Source organism: Chiloscyllium plagiosum, chromosome 1, assembly GCF_004010195.1.
Source record: "Chiloscyllium plagiosum isolate BGI_BamShark_2017 chromosome 1, ASM401019v2, whole genome shotgun sequence".
NCBI classification, from domain to species: Eukaryota; Metazoa; Chordata; class Chondrichthyes; order Orectolobiformes; family Hemiscylliidae; genus Chiloscyllium; species Chiloscyllium plagiosum.
Genome location: NC_057710.1, coordinates 96,758,602 through 96,782,630, shown reverse-complemented (window position 1 = coordinate 96,782,630; position 24,029 = coordinate 96,758,602). Strand labels below are relative to the sequence as shown.

Genomic DNA, 24,029 nt, shown 5'->3' with positions numbered 1-24,029 from the left:
TGTATGAGCAGCTATCAGTATCAAAGTCTTCACGACAGTAATTGAACTTACCAGTGTGACTTAGCAATAGGATTGTGCTGATACCAGATTCCAATAGCAGTTTGGCATTAGTACTCAGTGCATTAGGGATTCTTGGTTTTCGCAAGAACTCAATTTTTAGAACCAGTGTACAAAGTCACTTTAGAACAAGCACTCATGAACAAACGTACCAGAGGCTTCACATCAAAGCTTGATACTTGACACTTTTAAATAGATATTTTTATTAGAAATTTAACATTTTTACAAGTTTACAAAAATAAATAAAACTCTCAGATATAAACATTAATATACAATTAGCTCAAATATACAATAGCCAAAATTTGACAAAAAAAAAACAAAACAAAAAAAAAACGAAAAAAAAAAACAACAAAAAAAAACAAACAGACAAAACTCAACTATCTACTAATCTAACCTACAACGAACCAGGGTGTATATTTAAGTCTCTTACATGCTCGGGATGTGTTAACATCAGATATGATAAAACCCGTATTCGTGCGGGATTCCTCCCCCGAGGGGCCGCGGACCAGCCAGGTCTGTAGTCTCAATTAAATAAAAGCCCTTGTTAGGATAGCCGAAATATCTGTATTTATGTAATTCAAAAAGGGCTGCCATATTTTATAAAATAATTCGGTCTTTCGGTGCACCATATTTGTAAGGAAGTCAAGGGGAATACATTCCATAATTAGTCTGTGCCAATTTGAAAGTCCAGGGGGGATACTTGACACTTTTAAAGCTGGACATCTTTTAAAACAAATCGAAATATAACATAAAACCAACAAAAATGCTTTTCCAAGAGGGAAAACTGCCAACATTATTCTGGAACCAGCATAGTGGCCTAAGATGTAAAGCTGCTATGTCAATGAAAACATTTACGTGCACATCCATTGTAAGAATGAGGGGCACATCCATTGTAAGAATGAGGGCCACATTTTTTAATATTCCACATGGCTGCATCCTTGGATACTTTCTCAATTGTACTTGAGAAACCATGATGTGGAGGTGCTGGTATTGGACTGGGTCAGAAATCACACAACGCCAGGTTATAATTTAGGTGAAGTCACCTGACGAAGGAGCAGCACTGTGAAAGCTTGTGATTTAAAAAAAAACTTGTTGGACTATAACCTGGCATCATGTGACTTCTTACTTGAGAAGAATATTATTGATTTTTGCATTATTTCCTAAATGGCAGTGTTTCATCTTTGGACTTTCACACTCAGTGTTTTCAAGAAAGCAGTGCCACAGGATAGTTACACAGGTAGCCTTTCATGGTCTTTACTCTCCCAAGCATTACTATCCAGACCAAAAGTGTAAGAGACCAAATTGAAATATTTCCAGATATTTTTAAGCAAAGGTTTTGAGTTAGCAGAAACCAAAACAGAAATTGCTGGAAAAGCTCAGCAGGTCTGGCAGCATCTGTGAAGAGAAATCACTAGACCCGCAATGTTAATTCACAATGATTTCTCTTCACAGATGCTGCCAGGCCTACTGAGCTTTTCCAGCAATTTCTGTTTTGGTTTCTGATTTATATTGCATCCGCAGTTGTTTTGGTTTTCTGAGTTAGCGGTTGTACTGTTTCCTCTTTCCAATCCAGAAATCATTTTCAAGCCAATTTAGTTCACTCCTCTCGATGTTAAGAAGTAGCTATGTGTACCGAGCACAGGGAAAAGCTATGGGTGTTGACAATACCTGAGCTGTAGTGCTAGAAATATGCACAACAAAGCTCACCACTTAGTTCATTTAAGCTGTTCCACTATAGCTATGATTGGTGGAAGACTGGCTAGGTCTCATAGTTACTTTTGCTTTTCATTTTTCAGATTTTCACGCATTAAAGACTTTTTAAATTTAAGCTCCATGCTGCACAATATGCTGTTTACACTTGCCTGGCACTTTACAGCGTTAGTGTTCGGGTTGACATGACTACATGAACACATTATCAGCATTTGGGCACTTTGTGCATTGAATGGTATAAACTCTCTCCCTAGTCTTTCCGGCTTTCCACTTCCAGGTATTGCTCCAGACCCACTTTAGCCTCTGTCTCTCTCACCTCTGAAATGGCCAATTGCCTAAAATTGCTATGTCTGACACTGGCAACACAATTTCTGTATTTAAATTAAGTTCACATTTGTTGCGTCTCCTACAGGATTCATTCGTTAGATTTAAATCTCTCCATATTATCTTGAGAGGGGGAGCAACATGTCTCCTTAGTTAGTACAGGTTATTGTGCTATAACGCACGTTTTATTAATATGAATTCGCGGTAACATGATTGACTAATTGGGGACACTGTTTCTAAAGTGCAACCTTTTGAAACTTGTGTTGGTTATAATACGATTCTGGCCCCATTATTTTAAATGGTGCTGATATTATGCAATTTTCTTATAACATGGGATTGCACGAGAAGGGAACTACTGTGTTATACTGACTGTAATTGTTCATGATGTAGCTTTTTATAATAAAGGGCAATAATTATTTGGTGTAATCTTAATATCTTACCAAATATTTTCATGACCTACTTAGGTCTTTTTGATTAAATGTGATAAATACAAAAAAATTCCTGTCACCACTGGGATCTCTGACAAATTTCACCCCAAGAAGAGATTTACAAGGATGTTGCCAAGGTTGGAGGATTTGAGCTATGGGGAAAGATTGAATAGGCTGGGGCTGTGGAATGAGCTGCCAGAGGAAATAGTGGAGGCTGGTGTACAATTGCAACATTTAAAAGGCATCTGGATGGGTATATGAATAGGAAGAGTTTGGAGGGATATAGGCCGGGTGCTGGCAAGTGGGACTAGATTAGGTTGGGATTTCTGATCGGCATGGACAAGTTGGACTGAAGGGTCTGTTTCTGTGCTGTACATCTCTATGACTCTAAATGCTTCAAGTAGAAAAGTGTCACCGTACCTGTCACATTTCTGTAACCATGTGCCCTTCAAACATTAGAACTTCTGCCTTGTCAGGAACAGCAGTGCAAGAAATTTGTTGTGTAATAGCTGCCCTCCAAGTTTGAGCAAAGGTACAGATCTACCCACACTGTATATGAGCAATTGATATTTTTTGCTACTGAATAAAAACAAATTAAGAATGATGCAAGAGTCATTAGATATTTTATTCTTAGTAATTTATCATTAGGAGAGCCAATGGTGTTAGTGTATTGTAACTGGATTAGTAATGCAGATACCCAAGTAATGTCCTGGGTTTGCATCTCACCATGTCAGTTGGTGAAATTTTGAAAAAATCTGTAATTATAAGTCTAATGATGACCATGAAACTTGTAATTGTCAAAACAACCCACCTGGTTCACTAATGGTCTTTAGTAGTAGAGATCTACATGCAGAAAAATGCCCTTTGATCCATTGAGTCATCGCCAGACAAAAACAACTACCTAACTGTTCTAATCTCACTTTCCAGCATTTGACCTATAGCCTTGTATGCCTTTGGCATCGCAAGTGTACATCTAAATTCTTCCTAAGTGTAATAAGGGTTTCTGCCTCTACCTCCCTTGCAGGCAGTGACTTCTAGATTCCCACCAACCTCTTGGTGAAAAAAAATCCTCACATCTGCTTTAAACTTCTTACTTGTGACCTTAAATCTATGCCCCCATTCATTGATTTTTCCACCAAGGGGAAACGTTTATCACTCTGTCTATATGTCTTGAGGTTCGGTGAATTTCTGTAGCACATCTCAATTTGTCCCTCCTCGCTCTCCTCTGCTTCAAGGAAAACTATCCAAATTTATCCAAAATCTCTTCATAACTAAAACTCTCCAGTTCAGGTGACAAGAAAATTTTAAAAAATTGCTGTCCTTCCCTAGACTAGCCTACAGGGTGTCTCATACTCTGAGAAACATATGTCACACACATGTCTCAGAGAATGCCAGGACAAACCCAGCAGAGCTGGCGCTATTTAATTGGATAATGGTTGCCCTGGGAGTCCTCAACATTGATTCTGATCATAAGAATTCTTAGGGCAGTAGGTCAAGGGAAAGGAAACCACTTGCTGATTGCCACAATGCACAATAATACATCAACTCAGTTTCACTGAAGAGTGCAAGAGGGCACACCGAAAATGAGGTCTGCAGTTCTGGTCTCCTTTTCTGAGGAAGAATATCCTTACTATAGAAGTACCTGACTGATTCCTGGTATGATGGGATTGACATATGAAGAGGGGTTGAATTGGTTTGGATTATTGCTGGAGTTCATAAGAATGAGGGGGAGCGATAGAAACCTATAAAATTTGAACAGGGCTAGACAGGGTAGATTCAGGAAGCCTGTTCGCAATAGTGAGAAGTCCAGAAGCAGGGGTCACAATTTAAGGAAACAAGGTAATACATTTAGGATTGAGATGAGGAGTAATGTCATCACCCAGAGAGTGGTGAGCCTGTGAAAGCACAGAAAGCAGCTGAGGCCAAAGTATTGTATGATTTCAAGAAGGAGTTGGATATAACACTTGGGGTTAAAGGGATCAAAGCATATGAGGGTAAAAGTGGGACCAGGCCTTTGAATTGGATGATCAGCAATAATCATAACTAGTAGCAGAGTGGGCTTGAAGAGCTGAATGGTCTACTGCTGCTTTTATTTTCTGTGTCAACTTGGTGAAGCTATGAAACAGCACTACTTGCATGCCCAACAGTGCAGAGTGTAAGAGATCATCAGAGCTAAGTGATTCCACAAACTACAGGTCTAATTTCTATAATCCTACCACATCCAATCATGAATGGTGGTGGACAATGAAACAGTTCAATGGAAGGGAAGACTTCACAAGCATTTGCAGTAATCTTCAAACAGTTGCACAGAGTGGGTGATCCATCTTGATCTCCTGAAGAGGTTCCCAACATCACTGCTGGTCTTTTTGCAGTTGTTTCAGTGTCATTAGGTCACCATCACCTCCTTGAGGGTAGTTAGGGATGAGTAATAAGTGCTGGTCCACTTCAACATGAATGAATAATGAAACCAAAGTAGCGGAGTGGCATTCACTTGTTTATGGTGCAACATAGAAGGGCAAGTCGTACCAACACTTTCGACAATTAATTTACTGCAGGATTCTACTCTTTGTTAAAACTTGTAATACTGGTGAAATGTATCAAATGAACATAAAATTAATTGTTGTTAAACCTATCCTAACTTTATTTGTTTTTTATTTCTTGTAGTCCATTATGAGATCTCTCTTATCCTCAAAAGACTGTGCAACAAAGTTAAAGGAAAAACGCCTCCTAGAGATGTTTCCGGGCATTGATAAACACTTCATCATGGATATGTATAAAGACAACAAGTGAGTTTTAATCAAAATTTCATACAGCATTTCCTGTAATTGTTATTTTTCAAATGTTATTATGTTAGATTGCGTCTTTAGAAAATTTTAAACATTCAAAATCTCTGATTCATTCAACGTTCTTTAACTACAGCTTTACATTATTTCAAACCCATTTTCTTTATCTCCCAAAGCTTGAAAAGCTAATTTTGAATATGTAACAATCTGTATGGTATTGCAATACCAAACTTAGTGTTAATACTTAGCACCACATATTATATTCTATGATAGCTTAGAACAGTTAACAGTTGAGTGTTTTTAGCTTTGCAATGTAAGCAAATTATATGAATGATTTGGAGATGCCGGTGTTGGTCTGGGGTGTACAAAGTTAAAAATCACACAACACCAGGTTATAGTCCAACAGGTTTAATTGGAAGCACTAGCCTTCGGAGCGCTGCTCCTTCATCAGGTGATTGTGACACAACCACCTGATGAAGAAGCGCTGCTCCGAAAGCTAGTGCTTCCAATTAAACCTGTTGGACTATAACCTGGTCTTGTGTGATTTTTAAAATTATATGCAAATTGTCTTATGTTTACTTTGCAATTTCCTCATAAAGATACCCAATCTATAGTTGACATACTTTGACCCTTGACCAGAATATTTTTAATTTAGATTGCATTGAAGTAAAGTGAAAAGCTTTCTTCTGAATTCAGAAGTTCCATTAATATTTGACTGCTAATGGATTTTCTGACTGAAAGCTTCATTTTTGTGTTTGTGCTAAAAGGTGGAGGATTAGCATTTGGGGTTTCCCCCAATGCCATTTTAAAATAGCATGAGATTGATTTAGATGTTGTGTGTGGCAAGTGTTTTCAGGTTCCATCTCTACTCCTTTTTCCCTATTGCCTATGAATTCCTTGTTCTCATGTCCTGTCTGAACTCCTCTATATTCAATCTGCTTTCTTCTCCAAAATCTTTAAATATGGTTTCTCCAAAATACATGCACATGCCTCTTATCTGTCTATCTGAGTGTCTAATTTGAGTTTTTACTAGAGCCTCAACATTGAAACAGCCCTTTCCAAAGTTAGAAAATACATCCTTTGTGACTGATCTGTAATTCCATCTCCTCATCTTTGACCTCCCTGTTGACTTTAACACACTTAGAGTCATAGAGTCATACAGCATGGAAACAAATCCTTTTGTCTAACCAGTCCATTCTGAACATAATCCCAAACTAGACCAGTCCCACCTGCCTGCACCTGGTCCATATTCCTCCAAACCTTTCCTCTGCATGTATCTATCCAAATGTCTTTTAAACATTGTAACTGTACCACATCCACCACTTTGTTAGGAAGTTCATTCTATATGTGAACTCCCCTCTGTGTAAAAAAAAGCCTCATTTCTTTTATTAAATCTCTCTCCTTTTAGCTTAAAAATGTGCCCCCAGGTTTGAAATTCCCCATCTTAGATAACTACTATTAACTCTATCTATATCTCTCATTTAATTTATAAATCCCTATCAGGTTGCCTCTCAATCTCTTACACTCCATGAAAAAAGGTCCAGTCTTTCTTTATAACGCAAATCTTCGTACCCGACAACATCCTGGTAAGTCTTTTCTGAACCCTCTCCAGCTTGATAATACCCTTCTTATAACTGGGCAACCAGAACTGGACATAGTATTCCAGAAGAGGCCTCACCAGTGTCCTATACAACCTGAACATAACGTCCTAACACTATACTCGAAGGACTAAGCAATGAAGCCAAGCATGCCAAATGCCTTTTATACCACCTTGTTCATATGTAACGCAAACTTCAAAGAATTATGTGCCTAAAGATCTGGAACCCTGGCGGGGTCTCTTGGTTCCACGATCGGTCAATAAATACTCTCAGTCGGTCTGGTTCTTTAAGATTTCACTCTTTGTTTCTTCATATGGCCGGGCACAGATCATCCAGAAACACAGAGGTTAAACACTTCATGTTCCCCAGAGGAGCTGCAGACATGGCTTAAAACAAAGACATTTTTATACTTTTCCTAAAGAAAGGTACAGGCCTTGATCACATAGTATGTTCAGACAATTACCAATCTATATACAATATGGCTTTATTTGACAGTTACTTGGTCCAATGATATTTCCTAGGAACCAATTTTATTTTCCACACTCAGGCCTTCATTATCTCACTAACCGAGTCTTTGGACCTGCATTTGAAGGTCAGTTAGGATGGCCAGTAATGTCTTATTTAATCTAGTTATTTCTATGCTGTAAAGGGAGCATTGTCTGCTAATCTCTATTGAAGCAGACTGTGGTTAGTCAATTATGCAGTTATATCAGAATTAAAAGCCATTTTATGCAGCTTTTAGCAGAATTTTCAATTTGCAGCCTGCAAGTCATTTTGTCATATATTTTTTGCATTGATAAGACATTTTTATTTCTACCTAAGTTAATAAGAACATCCGTTAAGCAGTTGTTCCTGACAACGACTAGTTACCTCATCCTATATTCAGGTTTCAGATCCTCATACCTGCACCCCTAGGTCCCTCTGTTCTACAACACTACTCAAGGCCATGTCATTAATTGTATAAGCCCTATCCTTGTTTGCAATACCTCGCATTTATTCAGATTGAACTCCATCTGCCATTTTTCAGCCCATTGACCCACTTCATCAAGTTCCCTTTGTAATCTTGGAAAACCTTCTTCAATGTCTACTATGCCACCAATTTTGGTGTCTTCGCAAACTTACTAACCATATCTTATATATTCTCATCCTAATCATACATATAAAGGACAAACAAAAGAGCACCCAACACCATTGGCGACAGGTCTCCAGTCTGAAAAGCAACCTACCACCGTGACTGTCTTTCTCCTTGTTTCAAGTTTGCTTGGTTCAATGTTTATGCATCAGTTCTAAAAATAGCTTTTCTTTTTGACTCTCCTCACGATCTTGGTAGATAACAGGGATCCCTTCCTCTTCATTTACATGCTATATTTTGGTAACATGATCTGCAAGTAGGAGGTCTGTTTCCAACTGGACACCAAAACACCCAGTTCAAACATTCTACCCTTCATTGTCCCTATGTTTGACATCCAGTCTCAAATGAGCTACAATTTCCTCCAAATCAATTTTTGGAATTCCACAGCATATATTTGATGATGAACTGGACTTCAGACCTCTTAACATTTCTTTTAAGAAGATAGTCTAAATCCACCATTTATCTCTATCATCTCAATCCATTTTTGTTAGCTATTCATTACTGGAGTGAGGGCTCTGATGGCTTGGCCAACTATTGTTACCCATCCCTAGTTGCCCCAGAGCTGCCTTTTTCAACTGCTGCAGTTTATTTAGTGGAGACTGGGCATTCCAGAATTTCCACTCACCAACACTGAAGGAACACAGATATATTTCCAAGTAGGGATGATGAGTAGCTTGGAGGGGAACTTGTAAGCGATGGTGTTCCTGTGTGCTTACTTTTCTAGATGATAATGGTCATGAGTTTGGAAGGTGCTTTGTAAGGAACTTTGGTGAATTGCTATAGTGCATCTTGTGGATTGCTACTGGAACACTGCTGCCAATGTGTATCATTGGTGCAAGGAAGTAAATGTTTGTGGGCATGCTGCCAACAAGTGGGCTGCTTATCCTGTATGGTGTCAAGCTGCTTGAGAATTATTGAAGCCGCACTCCTCCAGGCAAGTGGGGAGTATTCTATCACATTTGAATTTCCCCTGTAGTTTGTGTAGAGAATATGATAAATGTGAGGTTCTGCGCTTCGATATTATTTAAATAGAGAAAGAGTGCAGAATGTTACATCACAGAGAGATTCGGGCTTACAAGTTTAGCAAGTAAGAGGGAAGGCAAATGGAATTTTGGCCTTTATTTCAAAGGGAATGGAATATTAAAGTAGGGAAATCTTGCTAAAGCTTCGTCCCCGATCTAAAGAAAGATATGCTGGCATTGGAGGCAGTTGATAGAAGGTTCACTAGGTTGATTTCAGAGGGGTTGTCTTATAAGTCATAGAGTCCTAGAGATATACAGCTCGGAAACAGACCCTTCGGTCCAACTCGTCCATGAGGACCAGATATTCCAACCCAATCCAGTCCCACCTGCCAGCACCTGGCCCAAATCCCTCCAAACCCTTCCTATTCATATGCCCGTCCAGATGCCTTTTAAATGTTGCAATTGTACCAGCCTCCACCACTTCCTCTGGCAGCTCATTCTGTTCACGTACCACCCTCTGCATGGAAAAAGTTGCCCCTTAGGTCTCTTTTATATCTTTCCCCTCTCACCCTAAACCTATGTTCTCTAGTTCTGGACTCCCCCACTTCAGAGAAACGACTTTGTCTATTTAACCTATCCATGCCCCTCATGATTCTATAAACCTCTATAAGGTCACCCCTCAGCCTCCGACACTACAGGGAAAACAGCCCCAGCCTATTCAACCTCTCCCAATAGCTCAAATCTTCCAATGCTGGCAACATCCTTATAAATCTCCTCTGAACCCTTTCAAGTTTCACAACATCTTTCCGATAGGAAGGAGACCAGAATTGCACGAAATATTCCAACAGTGGCCTAACCAATGTCCTGTAAAGCTGCAACATGAGCTCCCAACTCCTGTACTCAGTACTCTGACCAATAAAGGAAAGCATACCAAATGCCTTCTTCACAATCCTATCTACCTCCGACTCCACTTTCAAGGACCTATGAACCTGCACTCCAAGGTCTCTCTGTTCAGCAACACTCACTAGGACCTTTACCATTAAGTGCATAAGTCTTGCTAAGATTTGCTTTCCCAAATTGCAGCACTTCACATTTATCTAAATTAAACTCCATCTGCTACTTCTCAACTCATTGACCCATCTAATCAAGATCCCCTTGTAATCTAAGATAACCTTCTTCACTGTCCATTACACCTCCAATTTTGGTGTCATCTGCAAAGTTACTAACTATACCTCTTATGCCCACATCCAAATCATTTATATCAATGACGAAAAGTGGAGGACCCAGGACCAATCCTTGTGGCACTCCACTGGTCACAGGCCTTCAGTCTGCAAAACAACTCTCCACCACCACCACCCTCTGTCTTCTACCTTTGAGCCAGTTCTGTATCCAAATAGCTAGTTCTCCCTGAATTCCATGAGATCTAACCTTGCTAACCAGTCTCCCATGGGGAACCTTGTCGAATGCCTTACTGAAGTCCATATAGATCATGTCCACCATTCTGCCCTCATCAATCCTCTTTGTCACTTGTTCAGAAAACTCAATCAAGTTTGTGAGACATGATTTCCCACGCACAAAGCCAAGTTGACGATCCCTAATCAGTCCTTGCCTTTCCAAATACATGCACATCCTGTCCCTCAGGATTCCCTCCAGCAACTTGGCCACTACCGACATCAGGCTCACTGGTTTATAGTTCCCTGGCCTGTCCTTACCACCTTTCTTAAACACTGGCACCACGTTAGCCAACCTCCAGTCTTCCGGCACCTCACCTGTGACTATCGATGATACAAATATCTCAGCAAGAGGCCCAGCAATCACTTTCCTACCATCCCACAGAGTTTGAGGGTACACCTGATAAGGTCCTGGGGATTTATCCACTTTTATGCATTTCAAGACATCTAGCACTTCCTCCTTTGTAATATGGACATTTTTCAAGATGTCACCATCTATTTCCCTACATTCTATATCTTCCATGTCCTTTTCCACAGTAAATACTGATGCAAAATACTCATCACACAGCCCCATCTCCTGCGGCTCCACACAAAGGCTGCCTTGCTGATCTTTGAGGGGCCCTATTTTCTCCCTAGTTACCCTTTTATCCTTAATGTATTTGTAAAAACCCTTTGGATTCTTCCTAACTCTAGTTGCCAAAGCTATCTCATGTCCCCTTTTTGCCCTCCTGATTTCTCTCTTAAGTATACCCCGACTGCCTTTATACTCTGAGAAGGATTCATTCGATCTATCCTGTTTTACATATGCTTCAGTCTTTTTCTTAACCAAAACCTCAATTTCTTTCATCATCCAGCATTCCCTATGCCTGCCAGCCTTTCCTTTCACCCTAACAGGAATATACTTTCTCTGGACTCTCGTTATCTCATTTCTGAAGGCTTCCCATTTTTCAGGCATCCCTTTACCTGCGAACATCTGCCCCCAATCAGCTTTTGAAAGTTCTTGCCTAATGCCATCAAAATTGGCCTTTCTCCAATTTAGAACTTCAACTTTTAAATCTGGTCTCTCCTTTTCCATCACTATTTTAAAACTAATATATATCTATGTTTGGAAAGTTAAAACTATTTTAAAACTAATATATATCATGGGCGGCACGGTGGCACAGTGGTTAGCACTGCTGCCTCACAGCGCCAGAGACCCAGGTTCAATTCCCGCCTCAGGCGACTGACTGTGTGGAGTTTGCACGTTCTCCTCGTGTCTGCGTGGGTTTCCGCCGGGTGCTCCGGTTTCCTCCCACAGTCCAAAGATGTGCAGGTCAGGTGAATTGGCCATGCTAAATTGCCCGTAGTGTTAGGTAAGGGGTAAATGTAGGGGAATGGGTGGGTTGCGCTTCGGCGGGGCGGTGTGGACTTGTTGGGCCGAAGGGCCTGTTTCCACACTGTATGTAATCTAATCTAATCTAATAGAATTATGGTCGCTGGCCCCAAACTGCTCCCCCACTGTCACCTCAGTCACCTGCCCTGCCTTATTTCCCAAGAGTAGGTCAAGTTTTGCACCTTCTCTAGTGGTACATCCACATACTGAATCAGAAACAAATTCCTCTCCATCTAAACTCTTAACACTATGGCAGTCTCAATCTATGTTTGGAAAGTTAAAATCCCCTACCATAACCACCCTATTATTCTTACAGATAGCTGATACTGAGATCTCCTTACAAGTTTGTTTCTCAATTTCCTTCTGACTATTAGGGGTTGTATAATACAATCCCAATAAGGTGATCATCCCTTTCCCATTTCTCAGTTCCACCCAAATATTTCCGGGAATGTCCTCCCTCAGTACAGCTGTTATGCTATTCTTTATCAAAAGTGCCACTCCCCCTCCTCCCTTGCCTCCCTTTCTATCCTTCCTGTAGCATTTGTATCCTGGAACGTTAAGCTGCCAGTCCTGTCCATCCTTGAGCCATGTTTCTGCAATTGCTATGATATCCCAGTCCCATGTTCCTAACCATGCCCTGAGTTCATCTGCTTTCCCTGTTAGGCCTCTTACATTGAAATAAATACATCTTGTTCTCTGCTTTGTCCCTGACTGTTTGACTCGTCTTTGTTCTCAACTGTACCAGTCTCAGATTGAAATCTTTCCTCACTATCTCCCTGGGACCCACCCTCACACCTTACTAGTTTAAATCCTCCCAAGCAGCTCTAGCAAAGCTCCCTGCCAGTATATTAGTCCCCCTTCAAATTTAGGTGCAATCTGTCCTTCTTGTACAGGTCACTTCTACCCCAAAACAGCTTCCAATGATCCAAAAATGTGAATCCTTCTCCCATACACTAGCTCCTCAGCCATGCATTCATGTACTCTATCCTCCTATTCATGCCCTCACTAGCTCGTAGCACTGGGAGTAATCCAGATATTACTACTCTCAAGGACCTTTTTTTTTAAATTCCTGCCTAACTCTGTAATCTCCCTTCAGAATCTCAACCTTTTCCCTTCCTAGGTCGTTGGTTCCAATGTGAAAAATGACCTCCTGCTGGCCCCTCTCCCCCTTGAGAAAATTCTGCACCCTCTCTGAGAAATCCTTGATCCTGGCACCAGGGAAGCAACACACCATTCTGATTTTTCGCTGCTGGCCACAGAAACATCTGTCTGTACCTTGGACTGGAGAGTCCCCTAACACAATTGATCGCTTGGAACCTGACATACCTCTCATTGCATTAGAGCCAGTCTCAAGACAAGAAACCTGGCTGTCCATGCCAAGTTCCCCTGAGAATCCATCACCCCCTACATTTTCCTAAACAGCATACAGAAGATTAAAGACGCCCTCCAACACATCTCGTCCACCTCCCGCCCCTCTGCCCTCAAACCCCACCCCTCCAACTGTAACAAGGACAGAACCCCCTTGGTGCACACCTTTCACCCTACCAACCTTCGCATAAACCACATCATCCAATGTCATTTCTGCCACCTCCAAATGGACCCCACCACCAGGGATATATTTCCCTCCCCACCAATTTCCACTTTCTGCAAAGACCGTTCCCTCCGTGACTACCTGGTCAGGTCCACGCCCCCCAACAACCCACCCTCCCTTCCGTGCACCCTCCCCTGCCACCGCAGGAATTGCAAAACCTGCGCCCACACCTCCCCCCTCACCACCATCCAAGGCCCCAAAGGAGCCTTCCACATCCATCAAAGTTTCACCTGCACATCCACTAATGTCATTTATTGTATCCGTTGCTCCAGATGCGGTCTCCTCTACATTGGGGAAACTAGACGCCTCGCAGAGTGCTTCAGGGAACATCTCCGGGATACCCACACCAATCAACCTCACCGCCCTGTGGCCCAACATGTCAACTCCCCCTCCCACTCTGCCAAGGACATGCAGGTCCTGGGCCTCCTCCACTGCCGCTCCCTCACCACCCAATGCCTAGAGGAGGAATGCCTCATCTTCCGCCTCGGAACACTTCAACCCCAGGGCATCAATGTGGACTTCACCAGTTTCCTCATTTCCCCTTTCCCCACCTCACCCCAGCTCCAACCTTCCAGCTCAGCACTGTCCTCGTGATCTGTCCTACCTGCCTATCTTCCTTTCCACCTATCCAATCCAATGCAAAGGCATTAACTGCTAACTCTCAGTTAGCAATGTGGATTTCTTTCTCACTCTCTCCCCCTCTCGCTCTCTCTCTCGTGCGCGCTCACTTGCTCTCTCTCCATCTCTCTTTCCTGCAATGGCCTCACCATGTACTTCCTTTGTCTGTTCTTCTCCCTTTTAAAAGTGCTGTTGTTTTGACTTTTTTTTCTCTAAAATTCAAAAACAATGCAACAGCATATAAAACAGTAATTGCTGCTCCTGGAATTCGAGGAAATCACCTCCAACACCTAAAATACCTCAAAAAAGGAGCAGCTGTTACAGCCAGAACTTTTTCCCATCCTCCATCTTGGATTACCCAGAATCCCAGAGTACAGGTTGAGTATGTTTCCCCTGTACTCTTTGGAGTTTAGAAGAATGAGTGGTGACCTTATTGAAACATTAAGATTCTTAGGAAACTTGACATGGTAGAAACAGAAGTTGTTTCCCCTTGTGGGAGAGTTTACAACCAGAGGGCATAATCTGAGGGTAAGGGATCCAATGTAAAACAAGCATAATGAGGAATTTGTTCTTGGAGGATATTAATCAATGAAATTCTTTACTATCAAGGGCTGTTGAGGTTGGGTCCTTAAGTATTTTCAAGTCTGAGGTAGACATTTTTAATTAGTAAGGAAATTGAGGATTAGGAGTAAAGATGGGAAAGTGGAGTTAAGGATTGTCTGATTAACCATGATCTCACTAAATGGTGGAACATTCCCGTTGGACTGAATGGTTCAACTTCTGTTTCTACGCGTTATGATCTAATGGACAGGTTAGGAGGAGTCCGGCTGTAATGTACTCACTGCAAGATTCCTAGCCTCTGACCAGCTCTTGTAGCCACTGAATTTATATGGTTCAGTTTCTGGTCAGTGGTAACTCTGAGGATGTTGCTAATTGTCAAACCAAATCTGGATATTGTCCAAATCTTGCTGCTACTGGACATGGACTACTTCTGTATCTGTGGAGTGACAAATGGTGCTCAATACTGTGAAATCTTCAGTGAACATCCCCAATTTTGACCCAAGATGGAGGGAGCATCATTAATCAAGCAGCTGAAGATGATTAATCTTTAGGATACGACCCTGAGGAACTCCTGCAGAGATTCCCTGGAAATGAGATGGCAGACCTTCAACAACCACAATTGATTTTGTTTCAGCTAGGTATAACTCCAACCAGTTAGAGTTTCTCCTTTGATTCCCATTAATACTGGTTTTGCAAGAGCCCTTTGGTGCCACACTCAGTTGAGCGTGTCCATGATTTCAAGAGCAGTCATTTTTTCCTCACCTCTGGTATCTGCTATTCTGTCCGTGTTTTAACCAAGGCAATAATGAGGTAAGGAGGTGAATGGCTCTAACAGAATCCAAACTGAGTATCGTTAAGCAGATTATTGCTAGGTGAGTGCTGCCTGGTAGCACCTTTAATGATCCTGCCTATCATTTTACTGTGATTGAAAGTAGGCTGATGGATGGTTTTTGGCCTTTTTGAATTTGCCTTATGTATTTGTGCAAAAACAGAGCTGGGCAATTTTTCACATGGTTGGGTAGATGCCAGTCTGCACTTGTACAGTAACAGAAATGTGGAAATTCTAGGATACAATTCTTTAGTATTATTGCTGGAATGTTATCTGGGCCTATAGCTTTGCAGTATCCAGTGCCTTCAGTTTGTTAATGTCATGTGGAATGGATCTGCTGCATTAATTTTCACCTACACTTTTTAAAAAAATATTTGAATGCGCTCCTCACTGGCATCCCATCCATTCAACTTTCTAAACTTGAGCATGTATCCTCTCCAGCACTATTATCTTACTCATGCATCTCACGTCTTAGATGATCTTGTACCATTTTCAGGTTTGATGACACATCCGTGAAGAACCTCGAAAGGTTCTGCATTAAAGATGCAGAATAAATGATAATTGTTTTTTCTACAATTCTCATACAGTTTTATTTTCACTTTAGCTATTCCTTTGAGCAGACAGAACAGTTTTTGAAGTCAGTATTTGATTGCAATCCAGAGTCAACAAAATCCATTCCTGTTTTTGAAAGCGTCCATCAAAATGAACCAGCTGTGGGTCGAAACAAGAAGGTAAACCATGTACTGAAACTTCTTTAAAACACTTAAAGGCTACAGAGGATACAATTATTGAAAATTATTCACCCTTTTGTTTCAACAAAAATAATATTCAGAATATTGTATCTGTAAAGCAGTAGGCATTATTGCATTGTTCCTCACTGTGTGTCTGTGAGAGGGAAGTACAATGAATTTCTGATCAAAATGAAACAGTATTCAATCTTGATGTTTAATTCCAATATTTAGGTTTCATGCTTAAGTAAATTCTTTTTTTTTTTCTTGTTCCTTCTTTACCAGTGTTTTCATAATATTTGCTTTGTGGCCTTTATTAGATACAGTTATTCCCCCATATCTGCAAGAGTTCCATTCCTGAGAATTCCCGTGAATTATGAAATTCAGTAGTGCAGAGCTTGTTTTAAAATGGATTAAAAATCACGGATACTGTGATTTCACAGATACAGAGGATTTACTGTACCAAGTGTTGTTTAACAGTGCAACTTATTTTAAATTGGGACAGATATAAGATGTGCAGAGCTTTTTCAGTTACAGAGGGTTACATGTATATTCTCTGACCGTTAAAATTGGATCCTGTAAAATTGACACAAAAACAAGAGCTTTTGCGATCTGGATTGGATTCAGATAATTAAGCATTTATCGAAATCATTTTAGGGGTAGATATTGGAAATGCATTCTTTTATACTTTAGCTGTGAGTGTTTTTTTTTAAAGAGTCATGTTACAACAGATGCTTGTGGTTTGAGTTATTTACCAGTCAGTAGAGACTGGTGATGAGAACAATTCAACAAGCTGCTGGAGGAATAATCTATAAACATCTGCACATTTCAATTTACAATACTCAGTATCTTGGCTGTGTGGATGTCTTACATTCTGTCGAAATTTTGCTAAGAATGTTCAGCAGGATTGCTTTCCAGTTAGAGAAATTGATGTTGCTTTCACATTTATCACTATTAATATAAATTTGTATGCCATTTATTTCTGTTTCAGGACATGGTGAACAAGGATTTTAAGGAATTGGACAATGAGCGTACATTCCAGGATGCGGAATTCCCAAATTATGAAGACTTTCGAGCTGAAGCAGTTTTGCATCGTCGCAAGCAGCAGGAATGCTTCAGTAAGGCAGCAGAAGCTTATCGAAGGGGTATGAAGCCAGTAGCCACATTTTATGCACAGCAGGTAAGGGCGCTAAAATGCAGCAGTGATCAAGTTGCTGAGTAAATAGCTGATTCTGACATTTTCTCATTTGTGCAACTACAAATCAAACAGACAATAACACCTACATCTTTGCAAGTGAACGGATTCAGCAGACACAAATGCCATCTTATTGGAGACGTGTTGGGTGAATAAAAACCTCAATGACAGACATCTTTGGAGGGAAAATGGAAAGCCACAAGAAATTTGTCTTTCTGTGGTAATGCATAAAAAAGCACAGGTGTTGCATTATATTGTTTTGAATGTAATCCTCCAAGTTTTCTTATTTATACTGTTTTACAAATTATATATCAATAAGAAAACTGATACACATTCATTGTGGCTATGCCATCTGCTAAATTTGTATTCTTCCCTTGTTGCACTGTGTGAGATTTGAAAAATGCATCATTGTTGCAAAGAACCTTTTTATTCACTCTCAGGATGAGGGCATCGCTGGCTAGGTCAGTATTTATTGTCCATCCGCAGCGCTGGCTGAACAATATCAAACTGTGAAATTAATGTGCCAGATACTACTTTTGATATCGCTGATAAATTGCATTTGTTGAATATATGATTGACATGATCTTCTTCACCCCTGGCATTACTGATTGTTATTATGGCACACTAAATATACATACATTTGATTTGTATATAATTTTATTCATGATACTCTGTTAGATTCATTCTCTAGAAAATAATTGAAGTATTGTAGTCAAAGCATTTTAAAATCTCAGTCTAATTTAAGTTGTTAGGTTACACGTTCAGATGCCTTTTAAATGTATGTGAATAGGAAGGGTTTAGAGGGATATAGACCAAGTGCTGGCAAATGGGACTAGATTAGGTTAGGATATCTGGATGGCATGGACGAGTTGGACCAACGAATCTGTTTCCATGCTGTATATCTCTATGACTCTATCAAGTTTTCTGTAAGAAACGGTAGAAAGTTTGGGCATGAAGAAGACTTTTATTTTTCTTTTCCAATTCTGGAGAAGAAAAATATGTTGTATGGGTTTTCGTATTCTTTGATTAATCAAATAGCTTACCTGTGCTGACTTGTGGCTTTCATAGGTGAACTAGATATAGTTCTGATTTGATGTCTACACCTAAGTAAATTACAGTAAGTATTCATCTGAAGCAGTTAGGTTACAAAGCCACATTATAAATATGCAAGACTAATTATGCCATCTTCATTCAGCTAAAATGAGCTTAAAATTCCTGGCTAAATCTAATTATGAGTTCCAGGACTTTTGCAGCCAGTACTCTTAGTAAATCCATTCCATGTATTGAAAGGAAGAAGAAAATACTACTTTAATATCACTATTCGTCACCTCAGGTTATCTCAAACACTTTACAAACAGTAACATACATCTGCATTATTAATACTAGTAACATGTAGAAATCCATATGAGATTCTCTGAAACATCACTGATAAATAGTCAGTTTTCTTTTGGTTTTGTTGGTTGAGGGATCAGATGGCCTTTGCATCAAAAGAATTTGCCAAGCTTTTGAAACTTGCACCGGGAACTTTAACATCTGTCTGTGAAGAAAGATGATACCTTCACAACCTAATTTACTTCCTTCTTACTGAAGTTCAACTATAACAATTCCTCACTTGTAGTAATTTGTAGTTTTAGTTGTAGTTTTGTTCCAAAAACCATAATTTTAAGTGAATCATAGGATGGAATTTTCCCACGCCTCGAATAGCATGGGCAATGGTGAGAAAGTTGGAAAAATATGACAAGAAAAAAAATCAGATTGCTAACTTCAAGAAAAAGACTTGTGGTTCTTCCCTTATTGTTTATATATTGAGTTCTGAACCTTACTAACAAGTGGTGTATACCTTATTTTTATGCATTTGCTTCCCACTTGTAACTTGCCTTATGCCTAAACAGCTTCTGATTCTTCTTCTCCCCCTCTCTCCCTTCCCATTGACAAATGAGTTTGGCATCAATTTACCACATGAAGGTCAGGGTGATTATCTGGCACTACAGCCTGTGCTTACTTCACTGGACCTTCTTCTATATGCACCGCACTTTTCCTGCATGTTTCATAGACACTCCCGTCTTTCACTCTTTGAACGCAATTCAGCATTGCCAAACCACCATCTTTATTATGTCTGCTTTCAGAACTACCTGCACACTAATCTAAACTTTCACTTTAGGATTTCACTTCAGAGCTTGCGAACGCTTATGACTTACATACTTCTACACATGCATGCATGGATACACACAAATGATGCTTCCAACTGTTCTTAGCTGCTTTCTTTATGGTGATTTTTAGGCTCACAACTTTTGGGCTTGCATTGTTTTTTAGCACGTGTTCTTCAGCCATATCTTACAGGCTACCAGCTCTGTGCAGTCTGAGGAGTTTCTTCCTTGAACAGTTGCAATAATAGATATAGAATCCCTACAGTACGGAAGCAGGCCACTCGGCTCATTGAGTCCATACCCACCCTCCAAAGAGCATCCCAAGCAGACACATCCCCTATCCTATCCTATCTCAATTTATCATGTACAAACTCCACACAGTTGTCCAAGGGTTGAATCGAACCCAGGTCCCTGGTGCTGTGAGGCAGCAGTGCTAACCACTGAGCCACCATGCTGCTCTATATGAGGATGAGTGTGCTTCTGAATGTAATCTAGGTAAGGAATTCAGTCACAGCTGCTGGAGAGTGCAGCTTCAACGCCTAACTGATGCATCCTGTGAAAGTTGAGTGGTTTCCTCTTCACAGTTGGAAGCTGATCTGAGTAGGTGATGCTGGTCGTCTTGTCGTTACTGTTCCCTGGGTCCCACTAGTATGCGTAAGAGAAGAGAGGAAATTAATTGTGAAAAGGTGTTAAAATTCTATTTAGAATAAAAGTGAGTTGCATCAGTGCACTTGTGTTCTGGGGAAGGCTGCACAGCACAATGAAGCCTACTTGGATGGTTGCCTCTAGAGGCTTCAGCATCCTCACAAGAACAGTCGCCTTTTTCTCTGGTCAGTTCCTGCATTTTTCCCTCATACAGGGTACAAAGCCTCATGTCCATCACTTTGTTGCCAGTCATAGCCCCCTCAGCCTGACTGTGAGAGACTGTTTCCACAGTGATTAAAGAGAGGGATTGAGTACAATGGAAGTGGATGGGAGAGAATTTAAAAGTGATAGAAGATCAAGAGAGTTGGTCCCCAAGGAATGAGTAGGAAGCAAGAGAACATGGACATGTTTTTACAGGAGTAGAAGTGACAGTTTATGGGTCATGCTGAGAAATGTGTAGAGTGACAGAGTGAGCAGTAGAGGCAGAGAGAAGATGGTGGCACTTAGTGGAATGCAGGAGCTCACTAACTAACTTTTGAGCATGCTGAGCATTTCTTTTAAAACAGGTGCTGGGCATTTCTTATAACATGGGACACTGTATTGACCTGGGCTGCTATCTTGGTTCAGGCTATCTGCTTCTGGTGACAGGGTTTCCTTTCTCAGTCTGGAGGAAACAGCATAGGCCTTTTTCTCAACCACCATGATGATTAGCACCTCCAGGCCTCTGTTTTCAAAACAGAGGGTCCTGCGTGCCCTGCACCATTTGCTGAGTTTCAGTGGTATAGAGCCATAGTGTAAGGGCTAGTTTCTGGCTTGCAGCTTGGAAAGTGGTATGGAGTTGGAACTTAAGCTCCAGAGGAACTGTTCATTCCACACAATTGCATGAGAAGGTGCCACAGAGGTCAATTGTATAATGAATGAGCAGAAGAACAGACCATTACATGGAAAAAGCTGAAATAGACCACCAGGGTTAAGTGTGTGGTGCTGGAAAAGCACAGTAGGTCAGGCAGCATCCAAGGAGCAAGAGAATCGACATTTCGGGCATAAGCCCTTCATCAGGACAACCAGCCACAAATTTCCCTAATAAAAATACTTTGTTAAAAATAGGAACTTTTAGCACACAATTTCCTTTGGGAATTGAGGTAAAACAAGAGTTACTTTGGTACCTTTGAACATTTCTTATCTGGAAAACAATAATATAAAAGTTGGAACACGATGTGGTGCATGTGCACCACTCTGTATTTCTAGTTGAAATAATGCACAAATAGTCATCAAATATAAATTAAATAGTTTAAATCCAAATCCAATAATACTCAACAAAAGAACTGCAGATACTGGAAATGTGCAGCAAAAACAGAAGTTGCTGGAATAACTCAGCAGATCTGTCAGCATCTGTGGATTGAAATCAGTCAATATTTTGGGCCTGAAACTGTTCTGAAAGAATCACTGGAGCTGAAACATTGACTATGTTTTTTCTTCATTCACGGTGTCAGACCTGCTGAGTTACTCCAGCAATTTCTGTTTTTGTTTCGGATAACACTCATAGAGTCATAGAAATGTTCAGTACGGAAACAGATCCTTCAATTCAACTCGTCCATGCCAAACAGATATCCTAAATAAGTCTAGTCCCATTTATTGCAACTTGGCACACATCCTGCTAAACCCTTCCTAATCCTAATGTTGTGATTGTATCAGTCTCCATCATTTTCTCTGGCAGCTCATTCCATACACGTACCACCCTCTGCATGAAAAGTTTGCCCCTTAAGTTCCTTTTTAATTTTCCCCCCCCTCACCTGAAACCTGTGTCTTCTAGTTTTGGACTCTCCCACCCTGGGAAAAAGACCTTGTCTATTTACCCTATTCATGTCCGTCATGATGTTATAAACCTCTTTACGGTCATCCATCAGCCTCCAATGCTCCAGAGAAAATCGCCCCAGCCAATTCAGCCTCTCCATATAGCTCAAACCTACCAACCCTAGCAACATCCTTGTAAACCTTTTCTGAACCCTTTCAGGGAGACCAGAATTGCATTCAGTATTCAGTAGTCCTCTACAGCTGCAACATTACCTCCGAACTTCTATACTCAATGCACGAATCAATAAAGACAAGTATACCAAACACCTTTGTCACTATCCTCTCCATCTTCAAGGAACTATAAACCTGCACTCCAAGATCTCTTTGTTCAGCAACACTCCCTAGGACCTTACCTTTAAGTGTCTAAGTCCTGCCCTGATTTGCCTTTCCAAAATGCAGCACCTCATATTTATTAAATTAAAGTCCGTCTGCTACTCCTCAGCCCATTGGCCCATCCTGTTGTTCGCTGAGGTAACCAGCTTCACTGTCCACTAACCTTCAATTTTGGTGTCATCTGCAAATTTACCTATGTTCAAATCATTTATATAAATGATGAAAAGCAGTGGACCCAGCACCGATCTTTGTGCCACACCGCTGGTCACAGGCCTCCAGTCTGAAAAGCAACCCTCCACTACCACCTCTTTCTTCTACCATTGAGCCAGTTCTGTACCCAAAAGGCTAGTTCTCACTGTATTCTACTCAGTAGTCTCTTTCTTAACCAGTCCCTCTAGTTTGGCAATGCCTTGCTTCAGCTCCAGTTAATTGGTTCTGAGATGGCTGATACCTCAATGTGCAATCTGCAAACTTTGCCACCTATGTGTTAGGTGCTGTTTGGAGGGTCAGTGAGCTGAGTTGGGAGATTTATGCACATGCTCCTCTGCTTTAATTTCACTTCTGCATTTTCCTGGTGAATTCTGTGTTTGTTATCTACCTGAATGGCATTCTCATATTTTCGGCAATCACCATAAGTTGGTTAACCTCTTCTTTAAGAATTTCACTGAAGTTTTGCATTGAAACTGGCTTTGAGTGATTACTGCCTTGATGCAAGGCACTCTCACTGGCTTTAAAATGGCCTGACCCCCCTCACCCATTGAAGAAATGAATGAGAGCAGACTTGGAGTTCCCAAATTAATTAGGAAATTAGTCGGCCTCCTGAAGGCTCAGTACTGTGCACCTTGAATTTTTCATGCAAACAAGTTCTGGCACAAGGAAAGCAATTTTACAATGTACATTACAGTAACAAGTGTCTCTCTCAAACAGACTTTAAAATGGCTCTGTCTCACCTAATGTAAAGCTGGGACTCCAAAATTCAAATAAGTTTGGACAGTCCAGAAATTAGGCTTTTCTACCATAAAATGTACACTCCTGGTTGCTGTTGTTTCCCTGCAAAAAGTGACCTGTCGATTTGAATATTCTTGAAGACGTTTGCTTCAGAATTTTTTGAAAAAGATTCATAGTTCCTTCATGCAAATGAATGTCCATGGTGGCACTCAATTCATTATGACAGCCCTTAAGTCACTGAAGCCCCATCATATCACAGCAATAATGCACGACAATACTAAATTGAAATTTAACATAACAATTGGAAATATCATTCAAGACAAAATGATAAGAAAGAGATGATCACCTTATTAAGATTGTATTGTAGACCCCCCTAATAGTCAGAGGGAAATTGAGAAACAAATTTGTAAGGAGATCTCCGTTATCTGTAAGAATAATAGGGTGGTTATGGTAGGGGATTTTAACTTTCCAAACATAGACTGAGACTGTTAAGGGTTTAGACGAAGAGGAATTTGTTAAGTGTGTGTACAAGAAAATTTTCTAATTCAGTATATGGATGTACCTACTAGAGAAGGTGCAAAACTTGACCTACTCTTGGGAAATAAGGCAGGGCAGGTGACTGAGATGCCAGTGGAGGAGCAGTTTGGGGCCAATGACCATAATTCTATTAGTTTTAAAATAGTGATAGAAAAGGAGAGACCAGATCTAAAAGTTCTAAATTGGAGAAAGGCCAATTATGACGGTATTAGGCAAGAACTTTTAA

General features: G+C 40.5%; 1 protein-coding gene across 5 annotated transcripts in view; it reads left to right on the top strand.

Moving 5' to 3' along the window:
• Nucleotides 1-24,029, top strand: part of n4bp2 (NEDD4 binding protein 2) — a 96,262-nt gene that overhangs the window by 62,360 nt on the left and 9,873 nt on the right. For all 5 annotated transcript variants that reach the window (XR_006311992.1, XR_006311993.1, XM_043692675.1 and 2 more), the window contains exons 11-13: nt 5,184-5,305; nt 16,021-16,147; nt 17,136-17,324. Coding sequence is in view for 3 of the 5 variants with exons in the window: in XM_043692675.1 (XP_043548610.1) it covers nt 5,184-5,305; nt 16,021-16,147; nt 17,136-17,324 (438 nt within the window). In the remaining 2 variants the exon portion in view is untranslated. The remainder of the gene's footprint in view (nt 1-5,183; nt 5,306-16,020; nt 16,148-17,135; nt 17,325-24,029) is intronic.